This window comes from Drosophila willistoni, chromosome 3R (assembly GCF_018902025.1).
Source record: "Drosophila willistoni isolate 14030-0811.24 chromosome 3R, UCI_dwil_1.1, whole genome shotgun sequence".
Classification (NCBI taxonomy): Eukaryota; Metazoa; Arthropoda; class Insecta; order Diptera; family Drosophilidae; genus Drosophila; species Drosophila willistoni.
In genome coordinates this window covers 18,034,735-18,059,238 of record NC_061086.1, presented here as the reverse complement: position 1 = coordinate 18,059,238, position 24,504 = coordinate 18,034,735, and the positions used below count along the sequence as shown (strand labels likewise).

General features: G+C 37.1%; 11 protein-coding genes across 11 annotated transcripts; 7 read left to right on the top strand and 4 right to left on the bottom strand.

The window, feature by feature from the left end:
• Window positions 1-606: 606 nt before the first annotated feature.
• On the bottom strand, window positions 607-1,729 carry LOC6647417 (chymotrypsin-2). Its single transcript, XM_002070662.3, has one exon. The coding sequence runs from the start codon at window positions 1,452-1,454 to the stop codon at window positions 630-632; it is 825 nt and encodes a 274-aa protein (XP_002070698.1). The 5' UTR covers window positions 1,455-1,729; the 3' UTR covers window positions 607-629.
• On the top strand, window positions 1,683-2,671 carry LOC6647487 (chymotrypsin-2). Its single transcript, XM_002070663.3, has 2 exons — window positions 1,683-2,405; window positions 2,473-2,671. Exons 1-2 carry the CDS (start codon window positions 1,683-1,685, stop codon window positions 2,566-2,568), a joined length of 819 nt encoding a protein of 272 aa, XP_002070699.1. The 3' UTR covers window positions 2,569-2,671.
• Window positions 2,672-2,711: 40 nt separating this feature from the next.
• Window positions 2,712-3,595, top strand: LOC6647488 (chymotrypsin-2). The gene has a single exon (XM_002070664.4). The coding sequence runs from the start codon at window positions 2,733-2,735 to the stop codon at window positions 3,522-3,524; it is 792 nt and encodes a 263-aa protein (XP_002070700.2). The 5' UTR covers window positions 2,712-2,732; the 3' UTR covers window positions 3,525-3,595.
• LOC6647489 (chymotrypsin-2) lies at window positions 3,583-4,522 on the bottom strand. The gene has a single exon (XM_002070665.3). It carries the CDS (start codon window positions 4,494-4,496, stop codon window positions 3,624-3,626), a length of 873 nt encoding a protein of 290 aa, XP_002070701.1. The 5' UTR covers window positions 4,497-4,522; the 3' UTR covers window positions 3,583-3,623.
• A 1,552-nt stretch (window positions 4,523-6,074) lies between these two features.
• LOC6647490 (chymotrypsin-1) lies at window positions 6,075-7,101 on the bottom strand. The gene is made up of 2 exons (XM_002070666.4): window positions 6,299-7,101; window positions 6,075-6,223 (listed from the first exon to the last, which is right to left on the bottom strand). Exons 1-2 carry the CDS (start codon window positions 7,030-7,032, stop codon window positions 6,151-6,153), a joined length of 807 nt encoding a protein of 268 aa, XP_002070702.1. The 5' UTR covers window positions 7,033-7,101; the 3' UTR covers window positions 6,075-6,150.
• A 493-nt stretch (window positions 7,102-7,594) lies between these two features.
• Window positions 7,595-8,630, top strand: LOC6647491 (chymotrypsin-2). Its single transcript, XM_002070667.2, has 2 exons — window positions 7,595-8,404; window positions 8,466-8,630. The coding sequence occupies exons 1-2, from the start codon at window positions 7,610-7,612 to the stop codon at window positions 8,535-8,537; spliced, it is 867 nt and encodes a 288-aa protein (XP_002070703.1). The 5' UTR covers window positions 7,595-7,609; the 3' UTR covers window positions 8,538-8,630.
• A 176-nt stretch (window positions 8,631-8,806) lies between these two features.
• LOC6647492 (chymotrypsin-2) lies at window positions 8,807-10,406 on the top strand. The gene is made up of 2 exons (XM_002070668.2): window positions 8,807-9,008; window positions 9,744-10,406. Exons 1-2 carry the CDS (start codon window positions 8,812-8,814, stop codon window positions 10,369-10,371), a joined length of 825 nt encoding a protein of 274 aa, XP_002070704.1. The 5' UTR covers window positions 8,807-8,811; the 3' UTR covers window positions 10,372-10,406.
• Window positions 10,407-11,751: 1,345 nt separating this feature from the next.
• Window positions 11,752-12,800, top strand: LOC6647493 (chymotrypsin-1). The gene has a single exon (XM_002070669.3). The coding sequence runs from the start codon at window positions 11,770-11,772 to the stop codon at window positions 12,598-12,600; it is 831 nt and encodes a 276-aa protein (XP_002070705.1). The 5' UTR covers window positions 11,752-11,769; the 3' UTR covers window positions 12,601-12,800.
• Window positions 12,801-13,780: 980 nt separating this feature from the next.
• On the top strand, window positions 13,781-14,622 carry LOC6647494 (chymotrypsin-2). The gene is made up of 2 exons (XM_002070670.1): window positions 13,781-14,447; window positions 14,507-14,622. The coding sequence occupies exons 1-2, from the start codon at window positions 13,781-13,783 to the stop codon at window positions 14,620-14,622; spliced, it is 783 nt and encodes a 260-aa protein (XP_002070706.1).
• Window positions 14,623-15,063: 441 nt separating this feature from the next.
• LOC111519153 (chymotrypsin-2-like) lies at window positions 15,064-15,918 on the top strand. The gene has a single exon (XM_023178269.2). The coding sequence runs from the start codon at window positions 15,097-15,099 to the stop codon at window positions 15,880-15,882; it is 786 nt and encodes a 261-aa protein (XP_023034037.1). The 5' UTR covers window positions 15,064-15,096; the 3' UTR covers window positions 15,883-15,918.
• An 88-nt stretch (window positions 15,919-16,006) lies between these two features.
• Window positions 16,007-17,014, bottom strand: LOC6647495. Its single transcript, XM_002070671.4, has one exon. It carries the CDS (start codon window positions 17,009-17,011, stop codon window positions 16,088-16,090), a length of 924 nt encoding a protein of 307 aa, XP_002070707.2. The 5' UTR covers window positions 17,012-17,014; the 3' UTR covers window positions 16,007-16,087.
• Window positions 17,015-24,504: the final 7,490 nt, after the last annotated feature.

The window sequence follows — 24,504 nt, the reverse complement described above, 5'->3', positions numbered from 1 at the left end:
AAAGGGTAATTGTTTAAAACAAACATCAAATATTATTAAAGCAGTTTTATTTGATTGTATCAAATGGCAAAACAGGTGTTTCATTCTCTATTGACACTGGCTTATAGACAGCTAATTGAACTAATGTGTACCAACGTAATAAAAGAAGCAAATATTCTATAATATATAGTTATGTCAACATTTTTTGCTACTATTCAATAGACTATATAAGATAAACATGTGACAAAATTTTATATAGTTTATAAGTGTACCTTTAACTTAAAAATCAAGACTGAACTTACCTCAACCCTCTGGTTGATCGCAGATTAAATAATTACAATTATGATTACTTTTAAATCAGTCAAATCTGTCATATTTTATCCAACTGGAATTACTCTATCGTTAAATTGTCATATTAAAATTGGATAAAATTATCCGATTAACTCTTAAAGTAAACATCAATTGATTGATTATTAGCAGTAACCATAAATTCTTCTTCTACTATTAGAAATGAGTAAGGCCAATAAAATATCTGACCCATAGTGAATTTCTCTGATATGTCCAATCAGTTTATGGAAGTAGTTAAATTTTTATAGTATGCAATTAGTTTCAACTTAAACTATGCAATTTGAGTATTTTCGAATTTTTATTTAACCAATAATTTGTTCATGGACTTGGGTACATTTTGCATTGCCACTTATAACTCGCCTTATCCAATCTCTGTAGAACATGATATTCATGAATACATCTGGCACGCCCTGGGCACAGGGTACAAAGAAGTTGAGTATGCCCACCAGGATGCCCTCGTGGACAAGAGGTCCTCCGGAGTCACCGTGACAGGCGCCAATATTTAATTGTCGATATGCACAGACATGGCAAGGACCCAGCTCGACATCTTCGTAGTCGGATAGAAGAGACTTGCATGTCTGGCTGGTGATATATTGTTGCTGGACACGTTGTAATCGGGCTGGAGTGCTACCCGAAATTGATTGTGTGCCCCATCCTGTGAAAAGGAGTTGTGCTCCTGACGCGGCCCATGGACCAATGGGTAAGTTGACTGGCTGGGTATGAGCATCAAAGACAATGCTCTGATTCACTCGCAGCAGAGCTATATCATTGTGATACTTGGGCGTGTCGTAGTTGCAGTGCAAGTAAATGGACTCGGGATAGTAGATAGCTCCTGGTATCGCATATTGCAATGTTCCAGTGACCACTTGAAGACGATCTGCAGGATAACCACTCACACAATGTCCAGCTGTGAGTAGCCAACGATCCGATATGATGGCCCCGCCACACAGATGCCGTCCCAGCAATGTCTGCAATGAGATCTGATAGGGAGCGTCGCCCTCATCAGCATTCTGGCCACCAACTATGAACTGAAGATTATCCGATCTTGCACTATGCGAATATGATGCGAATGACACCAATATCAGGATAATAGTTGAAATTCCGATTTTGCCACAACGTAATAACATGTCTGATATCCAAAGAAAGACTGGCTAATGGATTTTCCGTACCTCGATTGATATCGTTAATTGAACATGCCTGGTCAAATTTATGGGGAAATTTGACCATGGCTATCGCATAAAATTTGCCAATAAACTGGATTTTTATCTGACTGCAATAAAAGCCCCATTACTGGACATCCAATATCCATTTGGGCAAAACCATTCGTTCATTAGCTAAACAAGTGTTGAAACAAAATGACTTCCCAGCTGCTTCTGCTACTGCTGCTATTGGCCTGCAGCTCCTGTAGCCTGGCCATACGTATTAAGAACTCAACCATTGGCCATTTCAGCAAGGATCAGCGTATCGTTGGTGGTCAAGTGGCCGAGGAAGGATTTGCCCCATATCAGATATCACTGCAGGGCCTGAATGGAGCACATTCCTGTGGTGGTGCCATCATTGGCGAGAAATATGTACTCACGGCCGGGCATTGTGTCGATGGTGCTAGTCCTGAATTCATGGTGGTTGTAACCGGTACCAATCAATACAATCGCCCCGGAGCCAGGCATTTTGTCCAGTCTATACATGTACATTGCAGATACGATGTGCCACTGTATCACAATGACATTGCTCTGCTGGTTTTGACGGAGCCAATTGAATGGAATGAACGTACTCAGCCAATTGCATTACCCACTGAACCCATGTTGCCGGGAGCTGAAGTTATCCTAACTGGATGGGGCTCTACTGTTTTGTGGGGCAGTTCTCCCATCGATCTTCAAGTTCTCTATCTAAATTATGTACCACATGACAAGTGCCAGGAGCTTTTGAGTAATCCAGAGGATTGCGATGTGGGTCATGTTTGTACATTCTCCAAGGAAGGCGAAGGAGCGTGTCACGGTGATTCGGGTGGACCCTTGATCAGCAAAAATCAGCTAGTGGGTTTAGTCAACTGGGGTTGGCCTTGTGGTACCGGCGTTCCGGTAAGTGCTTAGAAATTCTTTTAATTCGATAATCGACTGATATGCATATCCTTTTTTTCTGCTTTAGGATGCGCATGCCAGTGTCTATTTTTACAGAGATTGGATACGTAGTGTTATCAGCGGAAATGTAAAATGTGGCGGTTATCACACCACCGAGAGGTAGGATCGATTGGCTATCGAATGATATTATAAACTGCTTCTGATAAAGTTTACCTTATCATTTAACCATAGTCGATATTTTCAATAAACTTTTGTTCAATTAAAAATGATTATCATTCAGTCATTAGTCAGTGACCATTCACGAAAGTCACATTTTAGCTGAGAAAGATGAAATTTCTTTACATTTATCTACTGGCGATCCTTCACCTCTCCCAGGGCAAACGAATCCTGGGTCCCCTTCAAGCTTATGAAGCGCCTTCAAACCGTATCATGGGCGGCCAAGATGCAGCAATAGGTTCGGCTCCCTATCAAGTCTCACTCCAGCCGATTGTGGGCGCCCACAACTGTGGCGGAGCCATTCTAAATGAGCAGTGGGTAATTACAGCAGGCCATTGTGTGGCTAACTATGTGCCAGCTCTGATCAATGTGGTGACAGGAACAAATCGCTATGCTGAGCCGGGAGCTGTCTACTATACCTCTGAAATACATCTCCATTGCATGTACGATCTACCCTATATGCATAACGATATCGCCCTGATTAAGCTCACCGAAAATATAACCTTCAATGAGCTTACGCAACCCATTGATTTGCCCAGAGGGCCAGTGCGTGAAGGCGACGATATCCTACTTACAGGCTGGGGTGCTGAAGTTGCTTACGGTAGTTCCAAGGAGGATCTGCAAGAGTTGTCCTTGGGCTTTGTGCCTTTGGACGAGTGCAAGGAAATCTTTAACCAGACCAGCAACATGGGCGTAGGCCACATTTGTACATTTTCGAAGGCCGGCGAAGGTGCCTGCCATGGTGACTCTGGTGGTCCTCTAGTGAGTAATGGCTGTCTGGTTGGTTTGGTTAATTGGGGTCGTCCTTGCGGACAAGGTTTGCCCGATGTGCAGGCCAGTGTCTATTACTACTTGGATTGGATACGCAATGTCATCAGTGGCAATAGCAAATGTTCCACGTAAGCCACAAGAGCTGTAAACTAATTATTCTAGTTCTGGGTACAATAAAAAAAAACCAATATTCAGAGATTAAATACTTATCGCATTACCATTTATTTGTCATCATAGGGAGGGATAATTGCTGGCATAGCAATGGCAGGTGGAATCGCAAGTTCCCGATGTAACACGGGAAATCCAATCCCTATTGAAATATACAGAGGCAAAGGTATCTGGATAGCCAATCGCACAGGGATAACCCCAGTTGACCAGGCCCACCAAGATGCCCTGCCATGTGAGCGGTCCACCAGAATCTCCATGGCAAGCGCCCTTGCCCTCATCTGTTAGTGTACATATGTGGCAAATCCCATTGTTGTCATCGCCACCCATTATTTCCTGACATCTATTGTACTCAACGTATTTGAGGTTGGCCCGTTGGAGCACATCGGGGGTGTCACCCCACAGCTCCGTTGAACCCCAGCCGGTGAGTACCAATTCTGCACCATCGACGAGCGGTTCCGTGGGCAAGGGTGCCGGCTGTGTGTACTCATTCCACACAATCGACTCGTTCAGATGGATCAATGCAATATCATTGTGATAATTGGGAAAATTGTAATTGCAGTGCACATAATATTCCTTCACTTGATACCTGGCGTCTGGTTGAGCCCAACGAGTAGATCCCGTGGCCACTTGCAGATAGGGTGGATTGTAGCCATACACGCAATGGGCGGCCGTTAGGACCCAATCCTTATTGATGATTGCCCCACCGCACATATGATCATTGTACAGAGTACCCTGTAGCGAGACTTGATATGGAGCCTCACCATCCACGGCATCTGTGCCACCAATGACGCGACTCGATGAAGAACCCAATGAACCAGCAAATTTTTCCTTCTTTTCTGGACTGAGCTCAGGTCCTAGGCGTTTCGAGACTCCTGGCTGGCAGTTGACCAACAGGAGAAATAGGCAGCAAGTTGCCGTCAATGAGCGCGACAGCATTCTGACAACATACACGTACTTTCGATATTAAATGTATCTAGATATCGTGATTTTCCTTTTATACATAAAAAAATCATTGCAATATCGTAAGTGAATATCGTAAATCCGAAACATCGCAGTCCGTCAAGTTGATATCTAAATCATAAACTGATATAGACGTGCTCTGATTACGATTTTGTGACAGTCAATTACCCGGAAAACACCAATGGATATGACCGGAGACCAAGACGCCAGCGGAGTCCGATAGAAAAACATTTCTACATACATCAATATAATGGATTCCAGGGCAGCACAATGACAAAACGTCCAAAAAATTGATGATGCAATTTAGGAAATTAAATCAAAATGATTTTTGGATATGACAGAAACTCAAGAAATACTTTGGTAAGACCAGAAATTTTACAATATTATGATAATGTGTCTCTTTTCATATCTCCCTGAAGCAGTCTAAATGCGAGCTAGAAACTAATCAAGATCTTAGTTGCTATTTTTAATGTAACTTCTGTTCTTTTTTCTGATTTAATTTTATATCTAAAATATAAGATATTGGATGAAAGCGGAACTAGCTTCAGTCGTTACGCTTCTATTATATCTACACTTTGAGATATGCTTTTCTTTATCTTCAAATGGAAAAGATAACCTACTCAACTTAAAATGCCTAAATATACTGCCTAAGAAATAATCTTCTTCTAAAATTGATCTAGTTTATTAGAAAGATTTCAAAAAGATCCAAACCTAGATCTAATTTATGTAGTTCTTATCTTGATTATTTGAAGAAAGTTAAATAAATATAAGGAGGCCTAATGATAACCTACTTAGCAGATTTATCCGATTGCAAATTGACACTCGCAATTTGGTTTACTAATCTAAAAGAAGCAGCAGCTTCTTTGATTTGATTAGTTTCAATACTTCAAATGTCTCTAAAATTAAATTGAAACATTATTACATTACCCAAATTTGCATATAATGTAAATAAAATCATAAAATTATTATTTTGTCTGACAAAAGGTAGTTTTTAAATCAAATTTCCATTTGAAAGATTGACACAGCTCATAATAAAAGATAATATTACTTTTTAAGGCACTAGAAAAATTAGTTTGGAATTGAATAAAGTTCGCCCCTAATCAACTAATCATTTCGCACTATTATTTTAGACGTTTTAGAGAAGATTTTGTTCTTGTTTTTCAGCCATTTTTCAAGTATTTTTGCCCTTTTTTTTGTTTCTTTTCATTGCCATTCAACTGATATTAAAAGGAAAAGTATAAGATAAATTAAAGCTACAAAAAGAAAAGAAGTTCTTGCAACTAAGATACACAAAGAAAGATATATAGAGGTAGATACATATATCCCATACTTTTTCTTATTTCACATTTTGAGTTGAACAAATCAAAAACGATCAAAAGTTATGATATATCAGCCCTAGTCTTTTTTAATGTTTTATGTTTTTGGCTAATTTGAACATCTATTTCAAAATAGAATCGTAAAAAAAACTTAATTGCCCTAATAAAAAGCCAAGTAATGACCAGTGCAAAGTTTTCGTTGTGCTGAGTAACTGAATTCTTATCGGAAATTATTATCTTGATTTTATAAGAATTTATTTACAAACAGTTTTGGATTATATGAAAATTTAAACCTATTTAAATCCTTTTCTCTCTTAATTCACACGATTCTTGCAGTTTTTCAATGTCCGTCTAATCCAATCTCGATAGTAAATTGTATTTGCGTACCTGAAATATGAATAAATTTTAGTTAAAAATGCATCTTAATTGAAAAACAGGCATATGTATAAGTATGTAACTTACATATCTGGCATGCCCACACCACAAGGGCGACCCCAGTTGACCAGACCCACTAATTTGCCCTCCCACATTAAAGGTCCACCTGAGTCGCCCGAGCAGGCGCCTTCGCCATCGCGTGTCAGTGTGCACAAATGGCCAATATCAATGCCGTCATGGTAATCCCAAGCTTCGCGACACTCTTCATGATCGATAATAGTCAAATTTATGGTCTGCAATCGTTCCATAGTCGGCCAATTGAGTTCCGGAGCTCCCCATCCAGTCAGGGTAACTGTGGCGCCTACTGGCGGCTCTTGATGGCTTAACTCCACAATTTGTGTTCGCTCATTGAATATGATCGACTCATTTAAATGTATTAAACCGATGTCATTATTATATATAGCTGGCACATCGTACATACAATGGACACGTATTTCATCCGGAAATAGCAATTGGCCAGGACTCAGACGATCATTGGTTCCCACGGCCACTCGTACGTCAGCGATATTGAAATCCTTAGCACAATGACCGGCAGTGAGAATCCAACGATCAGATAAAATTACCCCACCGCAGAAATGTGTTCTCCAAGCTGTTTGTATCGAAACCTGATATGGAGCTGCCCCTTCCTCCGCTTCTTGGCCACCCACAATGCGATTGTCGAACAGTTTACGATTCACTCGCTTGGCCCGTGTGACGTCAATGGAAGTGCCCAGCACCAAAGACAATGCAATTAGACACCAAATAAAGCCACGGCGAGGCATGATAGAGGACAGGCGACAGGCGACAAGACGACCGACGGACAGACACCGACGAATTAATGACCAGCAATGGAAATTTAAATGGCCCAACTTGGCGTTTTTATATGCATTCCATATAAACCGTTTATATCACATTCCCATGGGCTTTGCCCAATGGCTATCGCACGGTACTTTTCCTGGTCACTCACTCTCAATCTTTATATGCCTTACGCTATCTTTATGAGTTTCAGGATAAAACCAAACTAATATGCGGCATTTTGTCGCTTTATTGGAGGGTCGCACTATAAACTTATCCAAAACAAGGTGACTGGGCACCTAGCCATTAAGAAATCTCAGTTGCCTATAAATGCACGGTTCCAACTGGCTGACCAGCTCACAATGCCTGTGTCCGCAAGGCGAAATGAATGCCTCGACCAAATGAAATGCGAGTACTTATCGTCATGCCCCCATAAAATATTAGTAGCCTCTGTTATCCAGCTTGACCAACCAGCCAACCGACCAAACAAGCAAGATTGATAACGGGCCAACTAAGAACTGTAATTTTAAGTTGGTCAACCAAAGAGTAATCAGTATCGAAACAATGAGAACTTTGTGCAGATCGACAATTCTGCTGACCATTGGGTTAGTCTTCCTCATCCCAACTGATGCCTTGCGCATGCGTGGCGATGAGCAATTGCCCGGTTTGGCGGCCCTCAATAAACGGAGACCCACTGAGGATGAGATGACGGCCAGCAAAGGGCCACAGGGTCGTGTGGTCGGTGGAACAACAGCTGCTTTGGGAGAATGGCCATGGATTGTGACCCTACAGAATATCTATTCATTTCACTTTTGTTCCGGAGTCATAATTAGTGAGAATTGGGTTATCACTGCCGCCAGCTGTGTTTCCGGTTTGAGACCACGAAATGTTCTGGTTGTGGTCGGCACTGTCGACTGGTGGGATTACACTGCCGTCTACTACAATGCGGATGCCATTCATGTCCATTGTAATTTCGATAATCCGCTCTATCACAATGACATTGCTCTGATCCATATCTATGGAGAATTCGAGTTTGATGATTATATCGCAAATGCTACTCTGGCTGATATCGATGAGCTGCAAGAGGGTGATAAGCTGAAATTCGCTGGCTGGGGTAGTTCGTCAGCTACTGGATCCTATGAGCGTTACTTGCAGCAAGCCGAAGGCACCTACTTGCCAGTAGAACAATGTCGATCGGATTTAGGTGATACCGAGGACGTGGATTATGGTCATGTTTGTGTCAAACTAAATGCTGGCACCGGAGCTTGTCATGGAGATGCTGGCGGACCGTTGATCGATGAGCAGAACCGCGTTGTTGGCTTTGGCAATTGGGGTGTTCCCTGTGGCTATGGAAGACCGGTAACTATCCTATCAAACAAATAGAAATCATAAGGCATAATCATTTTGTTTTCTTTCTCAGGATGTCTATGCTCGAGCTGCCTTCTATAATGATTGGATTCGCACCACAATCAATGGCTGCGGCAGTGCCTAGTCATGCCCAGACATTGGTTAACATTATCAATTGTTCGATTTGCAGTGCTGATTTAATAAATATATAAAAATTTTGGGATTTATGAGACCAGCACTTCATGGTTTTTCATTGTGATTGATATGGCCCTAGCAAAGTCTATGGTCATTATAATGATATATTTATAGCCCTCGCCATTTATCGTATATCGTATCCACTGTTATATCGTATATATCAGTTTAGTTTCTGGATACTTGACTCACCCACAAATCAGTCCACTTTCAACTTGCCGTGCATAATGTCTTGCCAAATCGGAATAGTCCGTTTACTTGGATTTCTTATCCTCTTGTCGGTATCCTTAACCCAGGCAACACTTCGAAAACGCGCCTTGCCTGCATCTGCCACCGCTTCTCGATTCAGTTCTAGAATAGTGGGTGGAGAAACCGCTGATGTTGCCACTGCACCATATCAAGTCTCTTTGCAGAACAACTACGGGTAATTAGAAAGACAAATCAATTGAGTTTTTAAGAATTTTGTGATTAACATAAAAATTGTTTAAAGATTGCAATTTTACAAAAGAATTAATCAAAATTATTAATGTGATCAGGTGAATTTATCTAGAGCTGAAGTATTTACAGAATCGACGGCTTTAATTTATAGCTTTTAGAGCTTATTTTTTTTACAAAAAAAATTTAAGTTTTTTACTATATGTCAGATTTTTAATGTTGATGTATATTCAATATCGAACAAACGATCCAAAGCTGAAGAGTCTTACCTAATATTCTACTTTACCAGTGCAGTTTTGTTTCGAAAATCAAATCGTTTTAGTATCATTATTTTTGATCTTAATTTGTGGTGGATGTGAAAATATTATATAATATGATGATAACAGGATAATCATCGCTAAATAAAATCTCAAAAATGTATAGCACTAGAATTTAATTTTTTATAATCTGACGTTTAATAAGTTTTGTTTCTGATCATATCACACACATTTAGTGTTCCAATAATTTACCATTGAAAAGTTATCAATTTATATTTATATAAAAACCCACCATTTTCCAAACTAGCTATAGAATTTTGTGTAGTTTTTTAAAACTAAACAATCGTAGACATATGAACGATTTTTCTGTTTGCATTTATAGCTTTCTTCAAATCATTTTGAAGTAATTAAAAAATTGTTCAGTCCTCTTCATGTTATCAAAAAAATATATATAATTTTGTTTGCAGAAATCACTTCTGCAGCGGTGCGATCATCGCCGATCAATGGGTAGTAACGGCTGCCAGTTGTCTGGGTGGTCTACGTAAGAGCAATATTATGGTGGTTACCACCACCTACAACGATTGGGGTGGAGCAGGCTGGATCTATGATGTGGAAGATATTGTTACTCATTGTCATTTCGATCAACCTCTTTACCACAATGACATTGCCTTGATAAAACTAAAAACACTGATTGCCTATGACGATGTGACACAGAATATCACCCTTGCCGGATTGGAAGAGCTGGTGGCTGGTGAGAAGTTAACGGTAACTGGTTGGGGTACCACGACCATTGGTGGCGATATGGAATGGGAGCTGCAGCAATTGGAAATGACCTATGTGCCTAGAGAGAGTTGTAATGCAACTTTTGGTGGCACTCAAGATCTAGCTATTGGACATATTTGCGCTGTTGCCAGAGTTGGAGCTGGCTCCTGCCATGGTGATGCTGGAAATCCTATAGTCGATAGCAAGGGCAGATTGGTGGGTCTGGGTAACTGGGGTGTTCCTTGTGGGTATGGTTTTCCTGATGTATTTGCTAACATTCCGTACTTCTACGATTGGATTCAGGCCACCATCAATGGTTGTAATATTAAGTAAGCAATAAATCGATAAAGAAGACCTCATCCATCTCATTTCACTCTTTCTATTTCTCTCTTTCATCATTACTATCGTAAAGGTACGAGTAAATAGTTTTGAATTCAATCAAAACATAATAATTAATAGATAAGCCTTAGTTAGTTCCACTTCTTTCAACCGAAAAATTAGACTAATAATTTGGGATAGGGACAAATATTTTGTTTAAAACGTCGTATCAGTGTCTGGACAATCGACCAGGGCCGATGCGAGGTATGTTGGCGCCTTAGGTAAAAGATCAGCTTTTTTTTAAACATAATTTACCAACAATATTCAATACATTCTTAAATCACAATTATGTACACTTGGCGTCTGTTGTCTTACCCAACATTGGGGGATCCTTGAGATGGGAATTGACGGATAGTTCTTCTCCTAAAAACTATATTGGACCTTTTAAGAACTGATAAAATTTCGTTTTGCAAGACCGATTTCCCTTTTAAAATGACCCACTTCCTTTCACAAAATGAAGACTTAGATCCGCCACTGGACAAGACTGTGTCCGACTGCTTGCAATTAATTAATGGTTCCAATAACTTTTTAAAATTCCCTTATTTTATGATAGACTTGGATTAAACGGGTCAATATATTGATCAATATTATTAACCCAGACGTCTGGACGATGATATCTCTGAGTTTTTTGTAACCGAGTCAGATTAGTTAAAATGAAAGTTGTTCTTTATTTTTTGGTTTTTACGAAATACTCTAAGTAAAATTGAGTAACATCAAATGTTTAGATGATTTATTTGCTCTAAAAAGTGTAGGTTATCTTTTTTATGCAATAAATTAAAGCACCCTAAAGTAAGGGAATTATAAAAGCTTTCGATATTGATTTGTTAGGTAATTGAACGATATGAAAGTTAAGTATTTAAGATTTTCATTTTACGTTGTAAGAGCATACAAACTTCTTTGGTTTTTTAAGAAAACGAAATCAATATTTCATTATTTCGAATTAAATTGAGTACACTGAGTAAAGTTCCATTGGCATGGGCGGAATTACCAATTACCATTATCAAAAGTCTGCAGATCTTTAACTGGGAGACTACCGTTCAAAGTTCTCCCACATTACGTATGAGTAATTCTCGCCCCTGGCGTGTGTTTGGGCTCTGTCTATCGTTAGTTATCAGCTAGCTACTACCACTACGTGTTCTGGTTAATTGTGGTGTCACTATCAAAAGCTTCCCCCGAATTGTGGTGGCCCTTATCTTAACCGTATTCAAAGAAATTCATGACATGATAAGGCAAAAAAATTTGCACAGCCTTTATAAAAGGCAGTTTGAGTGACGAAAAATAAGCAAATTAAATTTGGAAAGCAAAGTAAACACAACGTATTCATTAGAGAAAAGTTCAAAGAGGATAGACAAAATGAATTCTCTTATTTTAATTAGTATTCTGTTTAGTGCTGGTATATTAACCCAGTGTGAGGGTCGAGGAGTTGGTAAAATTCAACGGCGCCAGCAATTGCAACATCATTTGGGAACTGTCAAGCCTGAGACGAGAATCATCGGTGGAGTGGATGCCCCAGTGGCCTTTGCTCCATATCAAGTGTCCATCATGAGTACCTTTGGCGAACATGTCTGCGGTGGCAGCATCATTGCTGATCATTGGATCCTAACTGCTGCGCATTGTATGGAGTGGCCAATACAGTATCTGAAAATTGTGACTGGCAGCAATGACTACACCAAGCCAGGAGCTGAGTATCTGGTGGATGCCGCTAAAATACATTGCGGCCACGATAAACCAGCCTATCACAATGATATTGCCCTGATTCACACAGCCAAGCCCATCGTCTTCGATTCAGTGACCCAGCCCATCAAATTGGCCAGCAAGGGCAGTCTCCCGAGTGCAGGCGATAAACTTACCCTCACAGGATGGGGCAGCACAAAGACCTGGGGTCGTTACGCCACTCAATTGCAGAAAATCGAACTTTCCTCCATCACCCACTCCAGATGTGAGTCAACAGTGCGCAATGCCAACTGGCTGAGCGAGGGACATATCTGCACTTTCACCCAAGAGGGTGAAGGATCTTGTCATGGTGATTCCGGTGGTCCTCTTGTCGATGAATCCGGCACTCTGGTCGGTGTGGTCAACTGGGGCGAAGCCTGTGCCATTGGCTATCCAGATGTTTTTGCCAGTGTTGCATATTACGGAGATTGGATCAAGGAAATGATGACGGATCAGGGAACAGCCTGTTAAGCCAAATACATACCTCATCACCCCATGGGGTTCAAAAGCCATATTGAACAAAAAAAAATGTATATCTATCGATATATATATCAATTGCCATATAAAGGCGGTTGCAAGTCGATCAAATTAGACTATAAATTTTATCATACACCTATTTCTGACTAGTTGTAAAATATTTATGAACAAAAACAAAAAAAATTTTAAGCAAACTTTTATCGCCTTGTTTGTTTTTAGGACCTCATTTCGATTCGTCAATTCCCAGCAAATTTTGAGTGGTTATGTTGGGTTTATTCCTTCTCAAAGATCCCCCCGCGAACACTTGAATTTGCTTAGATTAGACTGTCATGGAAAAGTGTGATTGATTAGTTATGAAGTGGTAGTTGATAAATAGTTCAACTGAATCATCACTGAATCCCAGTAAAGGGTCTAAAAACAGTCAACAAACAAATGATAAGTCATACTACAAATAATTTGTGGAAGACATCGGAAGCAAAAGTAAAAGTATGAGATAGAACTCAAGATGTGCTAGCCCGATTGATTAGACATACAAAAATGGTCAAACTTAAAAATTAAAATGAAAAGATTTCGAGTAAGGTAAAATATCTATTATTTTTTTTGATTTTTGTTGTATTCCAAAGATTGGTCGTTTTACGTTGCCCGTCAACAGGCAAACAGTGAGTTTGATAAGTTCTCTGTTATAGATGGATTTTAGTTTTTAGTTTCCTGTTTGTTTTTGTGGTATAGGTACATAAAAAAATAGTTTTTAGTCAGCAGACCAAAGACTTATTCTCTTTCTCCTCCAACTGGTTAGCTAAAGAAAGCCATATGTTTCCTTTATCTCTTTCTAATTTATCTATTAAATCTCAATAAACAAATTTTACTTGTTTCTAATTGTAAAGTATATTGGTCTAACTAAATCTTAAAAAACTTTATGGCAAACTACGTTCCTACATTGAAATCATATTACTTTTTTAAGTGTACTTGTTTGACCTAAAAAATTTAAAAGAACCTGATGAATATGCAAGCACTCAGCTGGATATTGAGTAAGAACGTGATTGGCGTACAAATTCAGAACAAAAAGTTCCCTATAAAAACCATTTCAAAGGCAATCCATGTTTCAGTTGTAGAAATTATAATCATGATGTTGCTTTTGTCATTGCTTTGCATTCTAACGTTATCCTTGGCGGAAATGGATTTGCCGGTTCTATATCCACCACAATATACAAATAATCGTATTGTGGGCGGCGAAGAAGCCGCTATGGGTGTGGCACCCTATCAAATCTCCCTGCAAGGCACAAAAAGCGGCCAACATTCGTGTGGTGGAGCGATTATCGATGAGCGTTGGATTGTCACTGCCGCTCATTGCACACGAGGCAGAAAAGCCAGTGATTTTCGTGTTTTAACCGGAAGCCAAATTCTAAATCAGAATAGTTCGAAATTTTACTATCCCGACAAGATTGTAGAGCATTGCAATTATGCGCCCAGAAAATTCCGTAATGACATTGCTTTGATGCATCTGAATGATTCAATTGTTTTTGACAATGCCACACAAAAGGTCGAGTTGGATCACGAGCCTTTGGTACCGGGTTCCAAGCTATTGCTTACCGGTTGGGGCACTCTATCGTTGGGCGGTGAAGTGCCCTCTCGCCTTCAGAGCTTGGAGGTGACTTATGTGCCCTTCGAACAGTGTCGTGCTGCCCATGATAATAGCAGTCGAGTTGATATTGGACATGTTTGCACCTTCAATGACAAGGGCAGGGGAGCCTGTCATGGCGATTCTGGTGGCCCATTGGTCCACAATGGCAAACTGGTGGCTCTGGTCAATTGGGGCTTACCTTGTGCCAAAGGATATCCAGGTATGACATTTAATTTACTCTTTTTTGTAATGTCTTTTATTAATTAAACAATTTTTTAGATGCTCATGCTTCTATTTCATACTATCACGACTTTATTCGCACTCATTTGAGTGTAGATGAGACATCCGCAGAGGATGAGGAGGATATGATGAAAGGAAACAATGGGCATTGCTAATGATAGAAATCGATAAAAAAAAAAACACCTTCACTTACATTCCTTACAATAGAATCCTTTTTTTAGAAACATACGAAACCTTTAAATTTGTTGCTGGCTCACAATATCCTTGGAAAAACCATCTTTAATCAATAAATGTCTGCTCTATCTCCCTATAAACAATATATGTACCTATGTATATGAACTTAAGTCTTCTTTCGGAAAGCTTCCTCTTCTTTTTTCTGTGATTTTATTGAATTGAATAAGGACATAAGGTGATGGTAAGAAACTGTAGACTTATATGTAAATGATAGGAAATTAAAGCTCCAAATGATTTATTTCATTAGTTCAATACATTGCCCAATGCATGGAATACCCGTGTCGTAGTGAACTGAAATCTATAATGGGGTATATCAAATACATTCGTTCAGCTGGTTGAACTCTCAAATAGTTGGAAGCAAAGTTTCACCGTGTTAACAGGTATAGAAAAATTCGATGAATATTTATCTATTTATTCTGTGTGGACTAAGTCTTAAGTCGAGTCTTGGCCATGACAGCTCGGTGTTGGCACCCTGGCAAGTATCCATACAATCGCCCAGTGGAAGGCATTTATGCAGCGGAGCCATCATATCAAAGAATTTCATTGTGACCACAGCGCAGTGCGTGAAATATGGTGATGTCCACAAATACCGGCTTGTGCTGGGTTCAAATGATCTGAAAAAGAAACATCATGATACTGTCTATCATATTGAATACATATTGATGCATCCGCATCACGATAAACCAAAGAAGGCCAATGATATTGCCTTAATACACACCACGAAAAATATCAAATTTACCAAGAGAATCAAGTTCATTGAATGCAAAGTGAATTTTCTAGCAGAAAATACTAAAGTGATGATATCAACTTTTGGCTGGAGCGAATCAAAATCCTCGGAGAGTCAGTTAAAGATGCAAACTATCAATATGAAAATTATGTCGCATCATGATTGCTTTTCGGCATATAGCAAAAATGTTCGTAATCCAATTGACATTGGCCATTTGTGTTTGACGGTGGCCAATAATACGGACTATTGCAATCATGAATCGGGTGCTCCGTTGGTCTATAAAAACAAGTTAGTTGGCCTCACTAGCTTTGGTCCGGGCTGTAACAAAGGCATACCCTATGTGGCATCGAGTATATCTTTCTTTTTCGATTTTATACGAACTAAAACTATTGGCTGCTCTAGGTGTCTCATTCACAAAGGTTTTACCTCTTTCTTTTTCGAATTTCCAGTATAAACAAATGAAAATATATACAGAAGATTTAAGATTGTAGTTACTTCTTCTTTTTTTTTTGTAAAACTTAAAATCTAATGCAAAAACACTTAAAGACTTAGATAACGCATGGGAAGGGAAGGGAAGGGAAGTGGTTTGGTGTGTTGTGTGTGTGTTATGACAGCTAACTAACTAAAATTTTGTTAATGTGGCGAGCTATGAAGAATATTTAAAACTGATTGGCGGGCAAATAGTGATTGGCAATGCCTCCCGAACCTCCTACATTCTCTTCGAAATGGCCATCGGAAATCTGATGTTGCTGTTGCTGCTGTGGCTGCTGCTGCTCGACTTCTTCATCCTCTTCGGGAGCATCGAGGGAACCAACCACAGAGGTAATTGGTGCCACGCCCTCATCCGTAATGGTAGAAGTGCCTCCCAAAGTATCGTATTGCGATTGAATCTGTCGCTGGGCATTGATGGCTTCCTCAGGTGTGCGGTATTTAATAAAGAATACTTCCGGCTTGTTAATATGCTGTGGCGCCTCGGCAATGGCATCTTGCAAATCAGTTGCTGTAGTCTTCTTGGCCAGCACATAGACCACAGTCTTCTCCTGTTTCAGGGACTTGGCCAAGTTCAAAGCAGCAGCGCGATTTGTTTGAGCCGGAGTCTTTACAAAGAGTACATTGTAATGATTGCGTGGCTGTGCAGCAAGTTGGGCCAACTCATCCTGCACTTCATCGTCGGATTCCTCGGGAGCGGAGTGAATGAAGAAATTCTTGGTAACAATTGGCTTCTTGGGAATCCTGACACGAGGACGGGCACGACGATGCTGGTGCTGAATGGGAGCAGTTTGGAAGTTAATCGGAAAGTTAGCAGGCATTGGGAATGCAGCAGAGGCAATGGTGGGTCGTGGTTGAATCAGGTTCTGTTGTTGATATTGGCCAGCAGGAGGAAGGTAGGGCAATGGCACAGGTGGCAATACTGGATGAGATGCTAATTGTTGTTGCTGCTGCTGGAGTTGTTGATTCAACAAATGCGCCACAACTGGTGGATGGAGCTGCGGCACCTGCTGTTGCTGTTGCGATATCCGGTTGTAGTTATAGCCTCCCTGAGTGAGACTTATGTCAGCCTGAGCCAGTGCCAAGGCGCCCATCACAATCGTCTGTAATAATAAATAGTTTTTTAATCACTGATAATCCTCATTTTTATTTTGGGGTTTGTTTTTAATCCACATTGATAATCCACGCACCACAAATATCTTCATGCTGTTGCTTAGTTTGTTAACTTGGCTAGTTAGTTTAGCTGTCTTTGCTAGTCGTTCTCCTCGCTTGTCTTCGGTTTGTCTGTTTGTGATGATGGTCAAGAGATGGTCAAGCCTTTTATATGAAAATTTTGACCCACCAACTAGTTTATAATCGGAAACAAATAATAAAACAGCAGCGCAACAGCAACCACCACACAAATCGTTGCAACAGTTTTGCTGGGCCATAAAAAAAACAACAACAACTAAAGAAAATAAAACAAATTTGTTATGCATGATGACGAATATGGGAGAAATACAATAAGTGTTGGGTGGCAAGTTGGAAGTGGGCTTTTGTTATGCCTGAAGATGAACTTTTGTTAGTTTTTTGAGTTGACCTAACAATGGTCAATACGAAAATGTAACTCATTCGTGTCTTTTTTTTAAAAAAAAAGAGGTGGCCAAATGCATATGCTTAAACTACGTTTAAACTACAAAAGCGAAAGTAAGTATATTTGTTTATATTTTAAATATTTTCAAAATAAACTTCTAAAGTTTTAAATTTCAGTTCTCTTAAAAGAAATAATCAAGCGAATTAACTTTAAGAGTGTTACCTTTTATGAAATTCATAAATTATTTAGACTTCAAATTAGACCATCAATTAAATTGGCTCATAATTTTAGATAACTATTTTGTAAATTTACATTTAAAAGACAGATCTTTCCAATGCTTATCAGTTTTCTAGAATTAGAATGAGCCCACTAAGTCCCTAAAAGATAGAAGCATCTTAGTATCTGTTTTGTATCTACTACATCTAGTTCTTCTGTAAATATTAGAAATACTCTAAGTTTTATGTTTGAAAATGTACAAATAATAAAACGATAAGAAATATATTTAAAAGTTTCGTGAACCAGAAACGAAATTGAAAAAATTCGACTAAGTTTTAGTCTTAAGTCTTTAGTTAGTTTTCTTGAATGGGTTTTTTAGAGTAATCCATTTTTAATATGTCTATCTGTAGAAATCGTCATTGTTTATATAAGAATCCTTAGCTATCACTAATCTCTTTTGTAGGTTGGTATATCTCACCCTATGCATGAGTTACTTTAGTTTGGGAAAGCTTTTAGCCAAAGAAGAGTTAACAAATCTAAAGAAAAATTGATCGAAAACGAATGAACTCATTTAAAGTTGGTTCAAATGAGGTTAACTTAACTAAAATAATGGATTTAACTTAGTTATTTGCTAATTTAGACAAACGAGATTAGTATTTTGTAAATGAGTTGCCAATTAATTTCTAATTTAAAGAAAAATCACTTCTAGATCATTCACCAGTTTAGAGTATTTTGAAGAACGACTTGATATTGCTTCACATTATTTTTGCTTTTACTACTCGTTGGTTATAAATTAATTAATAAAATTTTACCAATCATCGCATAATTCAAAACTATGCATTTTAATTGGTTTTATATTTTCTTTTGTTTCAAAAGTGTCAAAAAAACTATAATAGTGAACCAAAATGGCAAACAAAAAAGAGATCTGTGTATTTCTATATAATATTTGCAGTCAGATTGAATGATACACATTGATATACTATATATGTAAATAGACAGTATATATGTAGATATATATATATAAATCTATTGATGAGATATAGGCGAGGTTACAAAAATGTATTTATTAAGTATGCACTTTTGTCTCCTAGCCCATTGTATTGTTCGCATCGTCAACTATAAAAATGAAAAATGTAAATTGAAAATGGGAACTACTATAAGTTGGTTGGGATGGCCAAGGTCTAGGTTTTTGTGTTTGCTCTTTTGACTTGGGCGTAAATATTGGGCGTTCGAATATTGTCAACTTTGAATGTGCCAAATTGAAATCATGGCTGGTCGCTTCAAGTTGAAACCATTAAACTATTGCGATATGAAACTAAAATATATATAAAAAAAAAAGTGAAGGCAAATCACTTAATACAAATGAAAGTATTCGGTTTTTGTTTAGGGATGAGTTGATTCAGTTATCGCATTTGGATCAACAGCATATCTATTTTGTGTTGACAATCTCATTATGGTTTGAAATTAAATCATAAAAAAATCAAAACGGAAATGAGTTGTCATAATCCAGCAAAGAAATGAAATGAAAGGGCTCTCTGGATGCATATGGAATTAGTTGATAAAACTAATTGGTTTGCCTTTTAAGTTGAAGAAGATTAGATGAATGTTTAACAAGAAGATAACCAAGTAATTTCCCCTCACTTGACGATGCAACGAAACTTCCCACACAAAAAGTTTTTCGTAAGTTTTTCTACATACCTCTCCCTCCACCTTCCCTTTTGGCAACTTGAGCAAGAATAATGATGCACTGCAAATGCATCTCATTATGGCTTAGACTTTTGTCTACAAATCATGGATAACCTTCAAAATGAAATGTTAACCCGAGATGTGACCCTCTATCCAAGCTCGCCAAACAGGTTTCTCACTTTCTCACGCCAATTTCGTGGGCCATGACGAAAACCAATGCGAAGAAATGAATTTAATGAAAATGTGTTAAAATTTTGGCCGTTCCGTTTTCGTTGGCGATTTGCATGAATAATTTGTTTATGTGAGTGCATTAAAAATGCAAAGACTTGTCAAAGAAATGTACGACTAATGTCCATTTGAAATGCGAAACCAAATAATTATTTAATTAATTATAAATTAAACAAAACAAAAACAAAAGGTGAAAAATGAAATTCCAAAACTGGCAAATATATGCAATAACAATTTCCTTCTCTTTTTTGGCACAGTTTATGTTAATCAAATTAGTTGCTTAATTATTAACATATTTCTTTCTAAGTTAAATATAAATCAGGGTTTCATATTAACTAGTTTAATGCCGAAGTTTTGTATACTCTACTTATAGTAATTCGATCAAAGACCCAGACACAAAAATTCTTTTCTTGACCTTTTTTAGCTTTGATTTTTATACTTATGTTTGTTTAGTCTATAACCCTATATTTTTATTCCTTCCTTTTTAGAATATACGCAAACTCTTCAACCAAATAAATGTATCTTTTTTTTGCAAGAGCATTGTAAGTTTGCCGAGAGATGGGTAAAAAGTGAATGTGTTCACCTGACAGACAGAGACATACAGATATATGATTATGATTTTTCGAAATCACTTTGAGAAATACATTTTATTTTATTTTAATTTATTGTGTGGCCAACGCTTCACACCACAAGATTTTGATTTTGATTTTGACATTGGGCTTTTGTCTAGAAAAGGGGGAGAAACAAAAAAGAGGCCTACTTCGTAGGCCACATAGCCAATTATTAATGCATTTTTGATTATTGGTCTAAAAACGATTTGAATATTAATTATTATAATAATAGCACGTCCAACTAAGACTGACACATTGTCTTTGCCAAAACTCCAACAATAGATTTGGCCAAATCCAGAAATTGTTAGGTCAAAGCATCTAATAACCATGTGGAACGAAGTTGGCTTTGTGTTTGTCAGATTTAAGCTGACAGTTTGAACATGAAGACAAAAATAGTTATGATAAATGAATTCATATCGATAATAGATTCAAATATGGTATATATATGTTTAAGTATCTATTATAAACGATGCATTTAACAGTTGCCTTTAAAAGCTAAAAAGCTGACGCATCGAATCTATGTATATACATACTTATTTATATAAATATTTGTTAATTAACGAATTAAAACCACAAAACCTTGACAAGGTTCGAGCAGGAAGAAACTTTTTCATTCATAGGAAACGCATTTGATATAGTGCAAAACATCAGATTTAACCCGCATACAAATGTTTAAGGATTACTTTACGAAACGCTAATATAGAAATAAAGTTTCCCCTCAGCATTTGCATTACTTAGTGGGTGTCTGTTAATAGATGACTTCAGCCTCTTAAGATTACCAAACTCCGAAAATAACCCTACAGTCAATATTTCCATAACAGTTTATTCATCATTATTATTATATTTTAGCCTGCCTATATATCTTTTAGCTACAATAAGTTCTTCATTGATGAATCTATGGTCATATGAATTGTATCAGAATTTTACTGGATTAATCATCTTAAATATTTTAAGTAGTATTGTTATTTAATAGAAAGTCTGTTCTTCAAAGCTCACAAAAATAAGCATTGCACTATGGTCTGGATGTCGATTTTTTTGGCATAAAGTCCAAATTTTCATGAAAAGATTCGGTGGTTTTGGTAATTGATTATGAAAGTAGATACCCTGAGCACAAAATATCCATAAAAAAAAAATTTTTAATGGCATCCCTGGGTTCGTACCAGAGTCTCAAAGTCAGACATGTGCTTTGTGCGTAATCGACATTTGGAAAGTGAAAAAAAACCTAAAGTTTAAAGTGCAACCATTTGTGGAATTTTGCACATAAAAATAATTTAAAATATGGAAAATATACATCAAGGTATGTTGTTTTTAATGTATATATTTATTTTATGTGTAGTCTTAGGATTTAAGTGTTGTGTAATGTCCAATAAATGTGTATTTTTTTAGAAAATTGTTTTGCGTTCTCTGTGTTTCGTGGAATAGAACTAGCTGACACCTGCTGACAAAAAGTAATGACACAAGTTGGTACCTATATATGTCGTCTTTGATCGCAAACTAATGCCTTCGCCCCGTTTTTCCCCCTTTTCCATTAATTTGATAATATTCAGGCAAGGTCGAATTTTGTCATAAAGAACTCATCGATATTTGGTGCAGCAACAATCGAGAAATAAAATCTGTATCAGAATGGATCTACTGTAAAGTCAACAATAACCATCTGGAATATAAAAAAAATTTTAAACTATCTATTTTGTGCATGTTTATAATTATATATTGATCAAAACAGTTCCGAATATTTAAAAATGCAGCCTGAAAGTATGCAATCGGGTCAAATTTTATAGTTTTCGACAAATCGCGGTAAAGCCATGGTGCAATTCCAAAAAAAAAAAAATTGAAATTTTCTTTTAGTGTTTCCAGCATGCTTGCAAAATCTCAACTCTCTAGCATTCAAACTGTAGTTTATGCCAAAAAAATCGACATCCAGACCATAGTGCATTGTTTCAATTCGTAATGTGTTACCAAGTGGACAGGAACTATAATTAAAACTAAATACTGTATTAAAATTATACATTAAAAAATTTATGTATAAATTTTTAAATGTCTTATACTGTTTTAATAATCCAAAATTAAAAATCTTTCAGTACAAGGCATTTTTTTTATAGTAGATTCAGAACGACTGAGAAATATGCAATAAATAATTAAATTTAATAGAATGCCTAAAAGCTTGCCATAATTAACAGAGCTCTGTTAATTTAAAGATGTTAACTGTTCACTTAACGGAGCTCTGTTAATCAGCTTTAGAACTCGAATTGACGCTATTTAAACCTTTTTAAATTTACATTTGCAATATATATTGACTCTGCTTCTAAAAACAAAGAAGATTCATCGAAAATATTATTTCCGAAAAATAACAACTCGGGACAGCATTTGCTTCGTGGCAAATTTTTATTTTACGTATAACAATGAATAGAGAATGATATATATATATTAATATTCCGCCCAGAATTATGTATGTATACAACTGAGTTTGCACACAGACAAAAAAAGCCCAAAAGTATGCATAGATTTGAAAAATTAAGAATTGGCTTAATTTGCCAATGAAAAAATAAATAATTTGAAACACCCTTTTGTCCTAAAAAATTTGCTTGCCTCAATTTAATCGTAATTGCCTAAAAAAATCGCATGGAAGGATTATGATAACCGATAGTTTCAAAGAATTCAAAAACCCTTGACTGTTTTATCAGAAAGAGTTTCTAAGTACCAATGCGAATAAAATTAGAAAATGATGTTCTACTTCCATATGGTGAAAGCACAAAGTCCAAAATGATAATACAAAGATTTACAAAATCGAATTGCTTTATCTTATCAGAATGACGTCATAAAAGTGATATTTATATAAGAATGGGTTGTTTTTCGATGCTGTTGTCTTTAAGGGTTTCCCATTACATATTACTTGAAACTTAAACAATTTTATCATAAGTGAGTGTTTATTTGATTAGCATTTCAAAGTGTCGATTTGGGATCACACTGTCTTACAAAATTTATTTAATATGTATCGACACCCAACACACCCTATGAAAACAAAGATTTGCCTTTAAAAGGAGATTTGTCATATAGGTATTTCCCAGTTACTTTATCTAAAATAGGTCTAAAAACATTTTTTTATTATTCATGTACTATTGAATGAATATGCCATGAAATGTCGGACTTGGCTAATCATATTAAAATTTAAGTAATTGACTCACTGGAATCGAAGTGACTATCGCTTTTTTTGTGAATGACCGCATGACTTTCGTGTTTTGTTTGTTTGGTAAAGCTTTTAATGTTAAAATTAAAAGAAAAACATATCCATTTGATCTCTCTATTGATAGCTATAGACTTTTACATATGTGAATATTTAAAAACAACATTGGTTTATGATTTTTAATATCAAAATTGTGCAAAGCACGTGTATCAACATCAGTAGTAAATTTCATTTGGCAAAAGGCCATAGATATGTTCCAGAAAACACTCAAACAAATTTTATTGCATGTCCAAATTGACTAGAATAAAAAAAGGGCAATTTTCAATTGTAAATACAAATAAAGAGAGCAATAAATAGTTGTTGTTAAATTAGAATTGAATTATTTCACAGCGAAAGATAAACATGTTTACTTGCAAAGCATTTAAAATTGCAATTTTACTATCATCAATCAAATAACTCAACTGGTAAGGCACATTCTCGATATGTCCATTTAGTCCAATAAATAGCCCCATCGAAGACGTTGACGATGATAATGATGATGATGATGATTAAGAGTCCAAAAAGTGAAAGAAAGAAATCAAACTGCCAAACGTATAGGGTGAGCTATAAACTTGATATAAAGTTTCTTAATGACTGTCCAATATCAATATCAATTATCATTATCAGTTCAGTTGACCAATTGGTCAGTTGACTCTAATGCTTATCAGTGATTTTTTGAGAACTATATAGAGCCATAAAATTGGGCAGTATATTAAGTTTATACAGAGAATCAAAATGTGACCAATATGAACTCGGTGAATGATGATTATATGCAGAATATGGTTGTGGTTCACCGTTTATTTTTGGATATATTATTGTTTTTATGAACGTGGATTGTAAATTGAAATATACTTGTGACTTGGGGGGAGGCAGTTTGGTCAATTGTTGAACTTTCAACGGAAATAAGGCGAGCGCTCATTGGCGATGGTCGGCCAAACACTTTTAAGTTAAGTATACGCCTTGGTTACCGCAAACGTGTTAATACAAAAAGAATGCTGGTGAAATAGTTATTGTTCTCCTTTTTTCTTTTCTCTCTTTTTTATTACGATAATT